General features: G+C 38.8%; 1 protein-coding gene across 6 annotated transcripts in view; it reads left to right on the top strand.

The window, feature by feature from the left end:
- The window catches only part of ITPR2 (inositol 1,4,5-trisphosphate receptor type 2), a 263,254-nt gene that overhangs the window by 134,800 nt on the left and 113,144 nt on the right, over positions 1-15,310 (top strand). For all 6 annotated transcript variants that reach the window (XM_090146695.1, XM_031597173.2, XM_090146688.1 and 3 more), the window contains 3 exons: positions 3,895-4,085; positions 5,409-5,551; positions 7,563-7,671. In XM_090146695.1, coding sequence (XP_090002821.1) covers positions 3,895-4,085; positions 5,409-5,551; positions 7,563-7,671 — 443 coding nt within the window. The remainder of the gene's footprint in view (positions 1-3,894; positions 4,086-5,408; positions 5,552-7,562; positions 7,672-15,310) is intronic.

Genomic DNA, 15,310 nt, shown 5'->3' with positions numbered 1-15,310 from the left:
AAGGGACTCGCAGCTAGGAGCAGCCGTGGTGGTTTTGTGACCCAAATTCTATGTCCCACTCCTCCTTCAGGAATTCTAAGGCCGTGAAACCCTGGTGAGTGCGTCCCAAAACCTACATTAGGGATTGCTTTATGTAGCACAAAATGCACTAAACACTGGGAAGCTATTAAATACTATATCATCCAAAGCTAATGGAGCAAAATTTAAAATTAGAAAGCACAAGGTGGGAATATCAAGGAGAATTAAAAGCTTCCTTACAGCAAGATGTGTTACTCTGAAGAATAGTTTTCCAAGGAAAATTACAGATAAGGACCATTTCCTGGAAATCCTTAGTACTAAATCGATCCTACTCTCAGGTAGACGGCATAATGAAAAGACAGCATATCAGTAAAGATTCCACTTCCATGTTCTCTGATTCTGTGAAGACATGTACATGCAGGTAATTTAACAAAATACAATGTATTCAGCCTGTTTCAGCCCTTCTCAGCAGCTGGAGTGTGCTACTGGAACTTCTGTGGAGCCCAGCTTGCTTGTAGAGAGAGGCCTGAATTAAACTGCTAATGATTCTCATCATTACTGTTCCTCTTTTCTTTTGTGTCCCCATCTCACACTACTTTTTCATAGCTGAAACAGAAAAGGAGAGGCAAAGCTGATGGGACATTGAATATGCCCACAACCACCCAGCGTGGAGCAGAACATCTTGCTATGGCCTACCTGAATTTGGGCACTGCTGCTTACCATTTCTGCTGGTGCCGTTTGTTCACTTGTCTTGGCTCAAGTGCAGTTATTGCCACTACTCTTGTGAGTGACCTTCAGCAAATCACAGTTATTCTGGCATTGGCAAAACAGTGTAGTATATTTAGAATGTGACTAGCCCTGTGTAGAGTGCCCTAGCTGGGACTGATGCAGTGTGTAAGCAGGCACCTTGACCTCATTGCAAGGCAGATTTTTGCCCAAGCTGATGATATGTGCTAGTCCATTGTGGTAAGTATCCTGCTAGATACCAATGGTACCAGTTTACATATGGATAAGTAGCATGCTTTTTTCCTGAGTTCACCAGTCAAATGAAGAACAGAATTTTACCCCCTCCTCATTCCTTCTTCTACCAGCTCTAACCCTACTTTGCAAGTTTGAGTGCTGTCCAAAAGTATTTCTAAGTGGAACAAAAATAAACATGCTTTTAAATATTTTATGTTCATGCTTTCAGGGAGATTGACACATTTTGAAGAGGAAAGCAGCCTACAACACCTAAATTAAAAATAAATATTTATGCTCACATTTGTTCATCAGCTTTCCAAAATGTAAAAATATGTTTCATGTTGTTTTAAATAATGAAATGTGAAACAAATGAAAGATAAACTTTCTACAAGCTGCAAAGAAATAAGAAGACAAAGGCTTTGTTTACAGCTTAGACTTCAACAGTGCCCTTTGACAACTAATACAGATCTTAATTACAAATGGAATTATACATATAAAAACTGCTCGAAACAAAGGAATATTTTTTTTTCTCTCTCTGGTTTTCTTTGTGATAGTTTTAATTAGCTGCAATGCTTTGAACAGTCGTAGTCCTTGACTGCAGCTCAGACATTGATGGAAGCTGTTAACTTCAAATGGCATCTGTAGGACTGCAGAAGTCTGGGTTTTCCTCTGAACAGTGTGCTCCCCATTGCTAAATTTATTCCTGGATGTATCAGAATTCTGCATACATATCACTTAATTGAGAAGTATGCGTTGTCTGATAACATTCTAGTGATTGACATTAGGAAACAATAAATTGGATTAATAGGCAACAGCACCCTAACCACACTGGCAGAACATTAATAGACTTCTTTAATAATGTAAGCGGCAACAGGACAGATGTGTTCTGAAAAATAACCTGGGCAAGTAACATGGAAAAATAGTCATTAGAAATAATGACCAGCCACATGTAGCATTTTCCTCATGATAATTGAGAACCTTGCCTTCAAAACAAATGGAGAGTGGGAATGAAAAGTCAACTGCCAGTGCTGAAACTGCCATACTTCTGGTGATGATGATTTGCATATGGTTATTGGGAAATGTCTTCCTATCTTGACCTAAACAAAAATGTCTTTAATTTCCTACTGCAGACTATTTAAAAGAAAGTACCAGCTAGAAATAGAGCATTAGAGTTCTCTTACATCCCATCTAAATGGCCTGGGATTTTGCAGTTGAGCCTGACCAGCAGGTGGAGGCCCTGGTCCTGCCACAGGATACACCCTTGTGGGAGCCAAGGCAAAGAGAGTAGGGTGTGCTGGTGAGAGGTACTGAGGGAACGAGGATGCCTATGACAGCACACTTGCTATAGTCTCTGAAGTTGAGGGTTGAGGTATCACAGCCACTTTTAGGTTTATTCTAAATACTGTCATTACAGTATAGTGTTGAGAGGAAGAGAAAGTTTCTGCCTGGGATCCATGACTCACTGTGCTTGGCAAGACATGAGCCTTCATTCATCAGAGCTCTAAGCATGACTCTGTGCTTGCAAGTACTCCTGTTTGGTTAGATGCACAGTCTGTTTAGGAAAGAAGGTCATCTACTGACATCACAAGTTCAGGACCTGAAGTTGTATATGTTTTAGGAAATAGGAGGGAGAGGTGTGATATTTTTGATGCCTTCCTCTTCTGTGCAAAGCATGCATGTCAGTGCAGAAGGGGGGAAACGCCTCAGAGAAATGACGTGTTGTGCAGAACTTTAATGTGGGCCAGTGCTTTTAAAAAAAAATCCACCTCATTTCAATAAGGAAAAAAATAAATTAGTTATTGCCGGCTTATGGTAAAGAACCACAAATGAGGTAGGGCTATTTCTCAGTTTTTACTAAGCATAAACTGAGCCATGGAAATTAAGTGAAATGGCATACAATATGAAACCTAATCATTTAAATGTGACCTGATCTTTCAAATAGAAGTATTGCTGCATCAATCTCTTGTTTGTTTGTCGAATTTCAGACAATTCATGCAGAGCCTTAGAAGAATATCACTCTGATCTCAGGTGAAATAGAGATACAGCTAATGCAAACATATTCAGAAAGGAAAGGGCAGCTATCTTCTAGCACTGTCTTTTGGACTTACTTTTCAAATGACAGCTCTGTATGCATTGGGAATTCAACATTGCATGCTCTGTAAAAATTGGAGCAAGTCTTCACCCAGGTTGTTTTTTTTTCTCTATTATTCTCTCTTTTATCACTTTCCATCTTACACCAAAGCCTAAAAAAAAAAAATAATTAAAAGAAGTCGAATTATTGATCTGTATTTGCCAATTGTATCTGCTTATCAGTTATATTGCAGTGGTGTCCACGAATCTCATGACTTAACAGCTCTGTCTGTATAGGAAATTGAAGGAAGAGAAAAGAAGATCTTTCAAATTTAATTTGTATACGGTTGGTTTCTCAAGGTCCTTGCAAAAAAAAAAAAAAAATAGTCAGAAAGCAACAAATAGCACATGGGATAAATTAGCAAGTTGTGCATATGTCTGCTAGGAAGGACTTTTGAATTTACTCCCGAATACAGAAAAAATAGCTTTGCTGCATGTTCACTTTGTTACTCTTGTTAGTATCTCTGGATCTGATTCTTTTTTTTTTTTAATGAGTTGGTAACAAAAATAATCTGTCTTTTAAAAATAAGTGTCTGTGCCTGTGAAACTATATACTGGAAACCATTCGCAGCTCATTTTAAGTGGTTCAGCTCTCTGTCTTTAACTAGATAACAGCTGATTTCTACCAGCTTAGGTCTTGATCCTTATTTTTAAAACTTACTGAAGTGAAATCCCACTCTCAGTCTCTCCCCTCAGCTTCTAGAGAATCAGGATTTTGCATGCCGTGGTTTACAGAAAACTATGAAGTTTTTCTCACTCTAGATGCCTTCTTTCTTTCTCTTAAAGCGAAGAACCGTGGGATTGCAATTCCAGTGGATTTGGACAGCCAGGTCAACACCTTGTTCATGAAGAGTCACTCTAACATGGTGCAGAGGGCAGCCATGGGGTGGAGAATGTCAGCCCGCAGCGGACCACGTTTTAAAGAAGCTCTTGGTGGGCCTGCCTGGGATTACAGGAACATAATAGAAAAACTACAGGTACAAAATAGCAAATGGCTTGGGTTGGTAGTAGCTGTGTATTTATCTGTGATGTGTCAGCAGTGGAAAACACCACAGAGAAACTCATTGCCATTTTAGTGCTGGAATACAGTGAACCTTGAACTTGGTGGTGATGGAAGCAGGGTTGAGCTCCTGTTTGGTGTCTGTTCAAAGTAAAGTCAATACTGAGAGACTTTTGATCTGTGATCTGAATTCAGCTCATACAGAAGTCAGTAGAGAGGCGTTGGAGCTTTGCTTTTGTTCCCTAAGGTGATCCACAGAGAAGGATCTCCCTTCTGCCCTGTCACAGTTGCAAGTTCTTTTTGGGGTATGGAGGGAGGTCCTCTGGTTTATAGGAACCATTATGTCAGGTTTCTTTCACTAGAGATTACTTAAAACATGGAAATCATCTTGTGAAGGTAGTGGTTAAATGACATCAGGTGTTTATGAAAACCAGCAGGACTCAAATAAATAGAGGTGCCCTACATACTCAGGAAGCAACATTTTAGGTGATACGCTAACATCACGTATACAGAATGCAGTGCATTTCCAGTACACCACCATAGAAACATCACAGAATCATAGAGCAGTTTGGGTTGAAAGGAATGTTTAATATCACCTAGTTCCAACCCCCTGCTATAGGCAGGGACACCTCCCTCTAGACCAGGTTGCTCAAAGGCCCATCCAGCCTGGCTTTGAATGCTTTCAGGGTGGGGGCATCCACAACCTCACTGGGCAACCTGTTCCAGTGTCTCACCACCCCCACAGTAATGAATTTCTTCCTCGTATCTAGTCTAAATCTACCCTCTTCCAGTTTAAAGCCATTTCTCCTCATCCTGTTGCTATAAAAATATATTCCTTATATACATCCCTTATATGTTCCTTTATATCCCTTATAAAAAGTCCCTCCCCAGCTTTCCTGTAGGTCCCCTTTAGGTACTGGGAGGCTGCTATAAGGGCCTTCTGGAGCCTCCTCTCCTCCAGGCTGAACAGCCCCAGCTCTCTCAGCCTATTCCCCAGGGGGAGGTGCTCCAGCCCTCTGATCATCTTCGTGGCCCTCTTCTCATTCTAAATGTTCCTGAGTGTTTTGGAGGCATTATTGCAGGGGAGAAATATAAAAGAAAACAGTAAGATGGAGAGTAATGGGCACCTTCCCCTCCTCATCCTGCTTGAGGAGCAGCCGTGGAGGAGGTTGCTTTACTGTTGCATAGGTTAAGAAGTGCTAGGTCAAATAGCCCACAGTATTGTGCAGCTCCACAGCAATGTTCTTCTAGTTTTCTTGGCTGACTTCAGTTGTAAATCATACTCATCTTTATTTCCTAGGATGTAGTGTCCTCCTTGGAGCAGCAATTCACTCCCATGATGCAGGCTGAATTCTCAGTGCTGGTTGATGTGCTGCATAGTCCAGAGCTGCTTTTTCCTGAAGGGAGCGATGCCAGAATAAGATGTGGTGCTTTCATGTCCAAGTAAGTGGTGTATATGGAAAGGCTTCTTTGGAAAAGATGACTGGAAGTTAAACTTTTCAACAGCACTCCCCTCTAATTTTCAGTAGTGACTTAAGCATGTAGGAGTCTGAGTTCGTATTGAAATCTTAAATTGAGGTCTTTTGCTGCATGTTTTATATTTTTCAGAGATCTAGAAGTCTGGAGAGGAGTAGAGAGAGCATTGCTTGCCTTGTCTGCCTAGAAATTGAATGTTAGAAGCTTGCTAAAATTCTGACAGGAACAATCTACTTCTGTTTTCTTAATGGGCTACTCTTGCTATTAAGTTTCTCCAAACTGACAGCAGAAACTTAGACTTTCTGTGGTAGAATTTTCAGGATTTCATAATGGAGAAGGGTGCTCAGGGCTATTTTATTTATTTTTTTAATAAAGCGAATAAACCATTTCCTTTTTATTTTAAATTGCAGTGGCTCTTTTTCAGATACATTTCACTGGCACCCCACCTGATCCTGAATTATTAGATCTTTTATCTGCAATTTGTGCATTGGAATAGAGTTGTTCGATAGTTTTTATTAATCCTCGAGTGAGTTGCCCTCACTGCCCTTGAGAAACTCTAATTTCAACTGACTTATTGTGGGGGAAATCGACACATTTGAAAACTCTCCTGGTTCCTTGGCTTTTTGCTTATTCTGCAGAGGTAGCACTGTAACAATATACTTCATATGTTTGGAAAACTGAAGTTAAATTTGGAGCTTGTTCCATCTCATTCCCTCTGCTCAAACTCCTGTTCAAAGTCAGTATCAAATCAAGTTGAGGTCTGCCGAGTGTGGCCTGTATAATGCAATAAACAGGTTTCTGTTGGATTTAATTAACTTGCACAGCAAGGAATGTTTTGCAGAGCAATGTAAGAACCCTGATATAAATATGTAACTTCAAAAAAAATTGTTATTACTGCAGACCTGAGATCTGTATATTTTTGGACTCATAATTAATGCATTTTGTTAATGTGACATTGGGAAAGTCCTGCATGATGTTTTTATTGAGTCCAAGATGGCTTTAGCACACAAAGTTAGCAATGCTTTAAATATATTCAGTTTCATTGTGTTACAGAACAGAGATTTAGATGATGCTGTTTCGTCCCTCTCATGCCTATTTTGGGTGCCTGCTTGTGCTTTATGACCAGTAATGTATCTATGCAAATTGGTGGCCACAGCACCTTCGCTGTGTGTTCATCACACAATTTAATTCAAACACTGTTCTATTAACCATAAGCCAACACTGGTATTGAAGAAAGGAAACCAAGGCCTTCAGATTTCCTCCTTCCTTCTGCTTTCACAGCAGCTATGCTAGAACTTGCTCTGTACAGACATAAAAAGGCTTCTTCTGGCATTGGCTTAAGGATAGCAAAACCCAAAGTCTTGGCATGGTTTTAGCTAGAGGCAAACATGTACCTTGTTTTCTGACTTGAGATAGTCTCATGATGTTGTGTGAGTGTAAACAATGGCTGTGCTTCAGCCAAATAACTGCATTTCTGAATGTTTCCATGTGAAGTTTTTAGGAATGCTTTGGGGATCCTTTTGGATCCAGTTGGCTCATTATAAAATAAATTTGCTCGTTATATAATTATTTATTACAACCATCATTGAAGTTAGAAGGTGTACAAAGGTTGTAGCTTTTAAAGTTTGTAAGAAGCACAATGAACTCTGATTAGCTTTAAATAAAAGTTAATGAAAATGCATAGTTACCTTCAAGTAAAGAAAGAAAGAGCAAGTTTGGATCTTAATCTGGAAGCATTCAGAAAAAAGTGGGTGTAGAATTCTGCCTTCTGTATGGGCAAGAAGATGCACAAATTGTAATAAAAAACTCACAATACCTTGAAAGCCCCATCTCCTTTTTAATTACGATTTCTTTTGTCTACTTTTATTTCCTTCCCTTAAGGAAAAATATAATGATGAGTAATTTTTGCATGAAGAAATTTTAGCATGGCTTAGTAACAGCGTGCAATGCTCTTTAAGGTTTTATATTTTACTTTAAGGTTGATTAATCACACAAAGAAGCTGATGGAGAAAGAAGAAAAGCTCTGCATTAAAATTCTTCAGACATTACGAGAAATGCTTGACAAGAAAACCAACTTTGCGGAAGAGGTACTGCTACCATTTTATTTTTAAATATAGAACTAATAGAATGGTATTAAAATGTGGGTTCTAGAACAGTAACAGAATATGTCATGATTTCAATTTCTCACGCATTTTGAAGATGATGTGGTTTTTCAGAAACTGTGTGGCATGACGGAAAGTAACGATTAACGATTCTGTGATTCTGTGATTCTGTAAGATTTAAACAAAGGAAACTACTTCCCTTACATAGATAGTTCTGTATCAGGGACTTTAAAAGTCAGAGCAAGAAAGACTAAATAAATTTGCAGTAGCTAGTATTGCTATATTTAATTATTATGTATTGGAAGTATGTGTTTCTAGAAATTAATCCTCTGGTCTGACATCTGACTTTATCTAGCAGATAATCAATTAGAAGCATTGGGTTTTTTAATTGCAATTGTACAGTTTTCTCCGCTGCCTGTGGTGCCAGACTTTTGTGCTCCATAAACGTTTTAATGCTTATAAATATGTGACAGGAATATGTAATGTTTAAGCAGAGTTGCCTGTTTTGTGGAGAAGTGACAGAGTCTGTAGAATGTTTTAATTTTTCTTGAACCGATTAACATTTGTTCTGTCTTTCCTTCCCCTTATTGCCCAGTTTTTTTCTCAAAAGAGCAAAAACAACTTATTCAAATATCCATTTTATTTTGCTTGCAGCTTTGGGTGTTGGTAGCTAGATTTCAACTTGCATCGCAGCTTTCCCTTCCTAAAGGTTACAAGCTTTTTGTGTACCTTTTGTATTTCCTTATCCTTATTTCTGAGTATTCCCCAAATTCTTTCAGTATTATTCACTCATGAAGATGAATCATACAGCTATTATCTAATCTTTCACTGCCATTATTTTCATTTGATCACAGCTGACATGTTTAGTCAAGTGTGTTCATGGGTTTCACTTTACTTTTAGAAAAGTCACACCATTTCACTGTTTTAGGCTTTTACACCCAAGTATTCTCACGTATCAAAGTAACAGTGCTCATTCATGTTATTGTACCTGGCAGACTTATCCACCAGTCAGATATGATAGCTATGCGATTCAATCTTACTCCTAATCTAACCATAAGAAGTGTTTTGGTGACTAAGATATGCATGCCTATTTCTGAATGTATGAGACTTTATTTTTACAGTTAAGTGTTTTGGTACTGTCAAACAATGTGATAAGGCAGAAACTCTTCTCTTTCATGATAAATGAGACATATATTACAAATGGGGAATATTCACAGTGTCTTTGTTTTGACGGTATACTCTTTATTTTGATTTCAACATATGGGTATGGGAGCATGTTGCCCAAGCTTCTAAGCAACCTGCCAACAGGATTAAAAAACTCTCAGTGCAGAACAGTGAAATGAAGACAAAAGAAGCAATAGCAAAACATCAGCTTTTCTGTATACTGACACAACCAAACCAGTGCAAACAGAGCGAATATATTTTCTCTTCACCTCCTGTAAAAGAATCTAGCTAAAAGAAGAATGTGGGTAGGCCAGAGCAGACAGTTGTGAGTTTTTTTCATGTCCTAATAAGTTTCACACATGAAGCAGATATTATTCTTTATTATTATTATTATTACTTTATTAACTTTCTGGGTCCATAATCCCGCTGCATCATATGGAAAAACTTCCTTTCTTTTGTAACTGCATGTTACGAAGAAAAGTGCCAAACTTCTCCAAAATAGTTACACTGACCCACCAAAAGTTAACAAATTTTAGGTGGAAAAAAAAACAGTGCTTCAGTGCACAATATTCCAAACAAACAAAAAACCTTGTCTGTTTTAATTCCTTTTGGTGCCTTTGCATGGATGCTGATAAATCAAGACTGAGTGAAACCACCAGAGGGAGCGTACTCCATTGGTTTGTAGGGGCTCTGCACCCTGCCAGCCCAGCCTCTGGTCCTCAGCAGTGAACATCAAAGGATGTAAGCCCAGACCCCTCTCGTGATTTCCACCATCTCAGAAGTTGCAAAGGTACGCCAGGTAGAAGAGCTTTTCAGGAAACAGAATTTCTCCTTTGTGCTTTCTCTTAAATCCCATGGATTTTACATGTGAGAAACATAATGAATCATTGCAAGCAAATAAACTAGTAAACAGGCCTGTATGATTTGCAAATACGTATCTGGCTTTATATTCTTAGGAGTCATTGTTTGTAATAAAAACTTCAGAACAGTAAAAATAGAACAATGAATAGCCTGTTGTGCAGGATTCCAACTTCTAGTGAATGGTTTTGTCACAGTCTGAAATGTTATCCGGAGTTCAAGAAGCATCTGGATAATGCTCTCAGACATATGGTCAGATTTTTGGGTGGTCCTGTGTGGAGCCAGGAGTTGGACTTGATGATCCTTATGGGTCCCTTCCAATTTGGGATATTCTATATCTCATATCCCCTTAATTCTATCTCTTGCTAATATTATGGGATATTGGTATTCTGTGATTGAACAGTAACATGAGTGCAGAGCTACAGAGGGACACATGACATTCTGACAAAAAGCCTCAGTTTCTTAATCATTCATCATAACATATTTTTTGTGATACATTTGACAGAAATGGTAAATTTCCACTTTCTGCAGACTTTATTACAGAAAGAAACCGGAAAAAAAATGAAATCAAATATCATCCTCTCTCTTTCTTCCCATAGTTAAGATTCAGGTATGGGACCTGGGCATTCTGTTGTCTTTTCTTTCATTTGACTGCTGTAAAGTAGTCTGTATTGATGAAGCAACAGGAAGAAAAGATAGCTTTAGGAGCGTATTTCACTGTTTTCATGACTATTTCCAATCTGTCCCTTATCCATTGCCTGGAGTCAACTCTGTTGTTGAGCCTCCTCTTGTTGCATGGTCTGTGCTGCTCATGCTCTCCTGGCTTCATCCTCAGTTGCACTTGCAATCTGCCTTTGAGGCAGTGCTTGCTTATGCATTGTTTTGCCAAGTGCTGCAACATCTAATTGTGTTAGGAATCAAAGTTTAATTTCAGAAGTTTGATTTAAGGTATATAAATGACACACAAAACCTCCTGGTCATTGATTGGCTTTCATAAGTAATTGTAGGTGATTATCACAATCTCCCTGGAGTTCTGTGTTGAGTCCTAGTCCTATTTGTATTGATTAGGTAACTAACTGGAATGAAACTTGATCTACAGCCCCTCTCTTACAGAAATATCTTTCAGAACAGCATTAAGGCACTGGGGTGAAGCAGTGCCCAGACAATTACTGTGGTATAGATAAAAGCAGACTTTATATTGACTGTGTAAGAAGAGGAACAGTGAAAAGACTGCCCTTGGACTAGGTCTGCCCCATCTGTGTTTGTTACTGCTAGTAGTTTTTATACCACCATTTGGTCTAGCATTTCTAAAGTTTTTTAGTCAAGTCTTTTTCTTGTTCTTTGCCATAGTGCTTGATTTCAGTTTAACTTCTTTATGAATGCTGACTCCAGACATACTTACATGTCACAGAATACGGAGAACACGTGCAACATTTCAACCCACTTTGGCTGCTGACATGTCAGTGCCTTGAGCTTTCAGATTTACCAGTTGTTCTTAATGAGGTCAGCATCTCTTGGAAAAATGTACCGTTTTATACATGATAACATGTATATTTGACAAGTTTACTGTAACATCATTGGCTGGTCAGAATGCTAATGAGTCATAGTGTATTAGAGAATATAGTAGAGTCCAAGACCGTATATCCTGCCAAATGGTAGTTTCTAGAAAAAGCACAATTGGCTGTACACTTCAGTAAGGGTTATTTGTGCTGTGGAACAGACTTTTTACTTACTTTCTGCCTTAGGTGTTGAATTGCAGTATAAATAATTAAAAGCATTGAATATTTTTAAAGTGTCAGCAGAACAAAGACTGCGTAAGCTGCTTAATTGTCAGAAGTATGTATCTGTGCTTTTCACCTTTATTTTGGAAAAACTCCTGAAATATATTGTCTTTCTCTTAATACTTTTGCACTAGCTTCACAGTTCAGAATGGTAGAGGTAGCTTTGTTCTTTGTAGTCTTCCATTTTGAAATGTTAATATTTTTGTATTCCACTTTAGTTATGAAATGTAAGCTATCCTCTCCTTGTTGTTTTCAGCAACAACACCAAAATGCATGTGAAATTTGATGCAGCTTCTTTTTCACTGCAAACATCCATGACATAGCCACTGTTGGCTGTTGGTCAGTTTATCCCAGAAAAACTGAGTCATTTCACATGCAGCTATTGAGAAAACTCAAACAACTTTGTCAAAAGGAGCTGTCTCAATTTGTAAATATATTGATCTACCCATCAAGCTGAAACCAGTGGAACTGCAGGTCTTTTTGTGCAGGGAAAAATGATCTCAGTGTGCCTTGGAAGCTGGGTGATGTTGCTGGGAGCCACTGCAGTGTCCCATTGCGTCAGCTTTTGTAATTGAAAGTGTAGCTATTGCCTTCTGTTTTACTTTTCAAGATTATTTTCTTTTCACTGCATCTGTGAATTAGGCAGTATGCAGATAAATAACATATATAGGTAATAATAAGTGGGGGGAAAAAGGGAATAATTCTGAACACATGGGGATTTTCTGAATGTATAATGGCTTTAAAGGACATTTGTTCTGTGTCAGAGAAAGGATGTGAAATTCCTTTATTTCCGTTACGTTTTGGATTAGTGACACTGCAGACATTCTGAAGAATCATATTTACTTTTTCAACAATTTTGCTGTCTGCTTTATTTCTGTTCATAGAGAAAAATGATTATGCACTAGGCTGTTTTTTTTCCTGTTGTCAATAGGTTGTTCTCACTCATTGAGTTTGTACAGTGATGTGAGGTTCGAAATACTGTAGGAAAATATTTAAGCTCAATGCTGTTTGTGTTGAATTTTTTAATTTTTTTTTTAATCACCCTTCAGTTTCAGACGGTAAAGTACATTTTTTGCAATATCCTGCATTAAGCCTCTTACCTCAGGATAATAGGTGCAGTCTGGGAGGAACTGGAGGTTCACGAAAGAAGAGTGTTTGATCAGCTTTAGCACTGCCAGATTGGCTGCTGCAACCAGCACATGCATTGGTATGGGCAAGAAAGCAGTGTTGTGAATTTGTCACAGCAGTCAAGTGACCAAACACGGCAGGAAGATAAGACACTGCTGGGGCAAAGTCTCCATCTGTGTGAGGGTTTACATGGAGGTGCTGGTGTGTGGCATTGATTCATCATAGTGGAATATGCAAGCTTTGCTATTGCTGTGAATCCTCTGAGCCAGTAATTGCAGCAGAAGGAGAGTCAGAGCACTCAGATATGCAAGACTAAACACTAAATGTGGTCAGACCCTTAGAATGTGGTAATTTCTCATTATACACATATGCTGACATTTTACAAGCCAAAGCAATAAAACCTACAGTGAAACAAACCAATGCAGTTTCACTTTCCCCTCCTTCTCAGCTTCCAGCTAGAATAATTAAGCATGAGGATATCACAAAGCACATGATACCATTGTTTGTACCAGCCAGGGATTATTAGCCGTGGTGTTTAGCGCCTCAGGCCATCAGCTGCTAGGGCATGTTGTTACTGCTGCATGTTTCTGGTGCTTTGACACACAACATGAAATAAGACTGTTCTGAAGTAACTTCCCTGATCTCTGTAGTACCCCTTCTGCAATGTGCATTCCTTTGGACCGTCCCCAGATATTCTGCTGACTTTCCGATCACTTTATAGGAGATTTATTTTGCTTCTGTTGCAAAAACCCGCAACTGCAGCTACTCAGTCTCTGAAAAGCATGGCTTCCTTTTAAGGGAAAACATTTTTTCTCTAAGTCACAGGCCCCAGACATTTGATCCAGACTTTTAGTATCATCCGCTTGCATTCAGAAGGATGTTCAAAGCCCCTTGCCTGGGCCAGTTGCTGTGGTCTCTGTCAGGCATAGTTTGAAGTAGAGCTTGTGGCTCTTGGTCACCTGGACACGATCATAGAAGACAGCATTTCTGACCTCTGCTGAGGTGTGAAGGCCTGATTCAGTGAAAGATGAGCTCTTGAATATACTGCCATGGGAGTGAAGTGTATCTCTGTTTTATGGGACTGGGTGCTTTAATCATGCTGCCCCTTTTTTAACGTGTAATTATTAACTGTCACCGTCATCCAAATGTGTTATCTCTGGAGACTTAAAGGTGCTTTTAACTCAGCTCACTGGCACTTATTTTTCTTTGTTTCATATTTTTTATTTATTCTTCTCCAAGTCATAAACAAATCCAGTGGCAGATACCAAGGCTGAGAAGACACAGTTGTAAATACATTTCTTTCTAAAGCTCTCAGCCTCTCAGTAGCATACATTTATTTTTCATTTTCTCAGAATATGATATGTAGTTCTCCAGGTTTGTTTCAGAAATATTAAGCCCCACATCCTGATTGATAAATTGTTTTGGAATATTGTCTGCCCTTCTTGCATATAATATATTTCCTCTAACGGAGCATCTGATACCATACAGTATTTTCTTTTCTGTAGATGCGGCAACGAGCAAAACAATAACAAACCTTGCTCTGAACTTCATATGTCCAACTTCTGCTCTGTAATTTCCTGTCTGTGTAGTGTTTGTGACAAAAGGATACTCCTTGTTTTTTCCTTTTTTTATATGAATTCCTTTCTATGGGTCTGATGTGAAGAACAGCAAAACCAGCAAGGAGATCCTAACCAACTGTGAACTGTTAGGCATCCTTTTCTATTAATATCATTTTTTAGTTAAAAACAAATAGAAAAGAGTGCAAGGGAAGGAAGCTTTTAACAATTGAAACCTTCACAGACCTCTGAATATGATTCGTGTCACCTTACTCAGGCACAAAGTTGCTGAAACTTATCAGGATCCTACATGTAAAGAACTACAGTAGAATTTACTTTTTTTTTATTGTGGGATGGATTTCACTAAAGATTTCACTATACGCATTTGAATCAAATTCTGCATCATGAAGGCATCAGAATCAAGGTTTTATTTTGGTCTGATTTTATTTATGTATTTTAAATCATGATCAAAGTAGTAAGAGATTTTTAGGAATTTAATACAAGTTCCTAGCAGATACTAGATTAGCAAGGGGGTAGATAAATGACCAAAGATATGTTGTAGATTAATAAATAAACTGAGTCAGCAGTTTTATTGTATGGTTCTCATCTTCAGATTTGTGGAGTTTTGTTTGAGAATATATTCCTATGCATAAATATAAATATCTTAGATGATTTATTCCTGTGGCATCTTATTTTGCAATGAGCAGTATATTACCTCTGCGGTGGAGTCACGTTAGAAGATAAATATCTGAATGTGCATTCCACGTCCTACCACACTGCTTTGTTTTTAAAAGAATACAGAGTGTCTGATATGCCCTCACAGCCCAGAAAGCCAGCTGTAACCTGGGCTGCATCAAAAGAAGCATGGCCAGCAGGTTGAGGGAGGTGATCCTGCCCCTCTTCTCTGTGCTGGCGAGGCCTCCCCTGGAGTACTGCATCCAGATGTGGAGTCCTCAGTACAAGAGAGACGTGGACCTGCACCTGTGAGTGCATCCAGAGGAGGGCCACAAAAATGATCCAAGGAACGGAACACCTCTCCTATGAGACAGGCTAAGAGAGATGGGGCTGTTCAGTCTGGAGAAGAGAAGGCTGCAAGCTGACCTGATAGCAGCCTTTCAGTATCTAAAAGGGAGCTAC

This window comes from Phasianus colchicus, chromosome 1, assembly GCF_987193195.1.
Source record: "Phasianus colchicus chromosome 1, bPhaCol1.hap1.1, whole genome shotgun sequence".
In the NCBI taxonomy this organism is placed as follows: domain Eukaryota; kingdom Metazoa; phylum Chordata; class Aves; order Galliformes; family Phasianidae; genus Phasianus; species Phasianus colchicus.
This window is presented reverse-complemented; position numbering and strand designations above follow the sequence as displayed.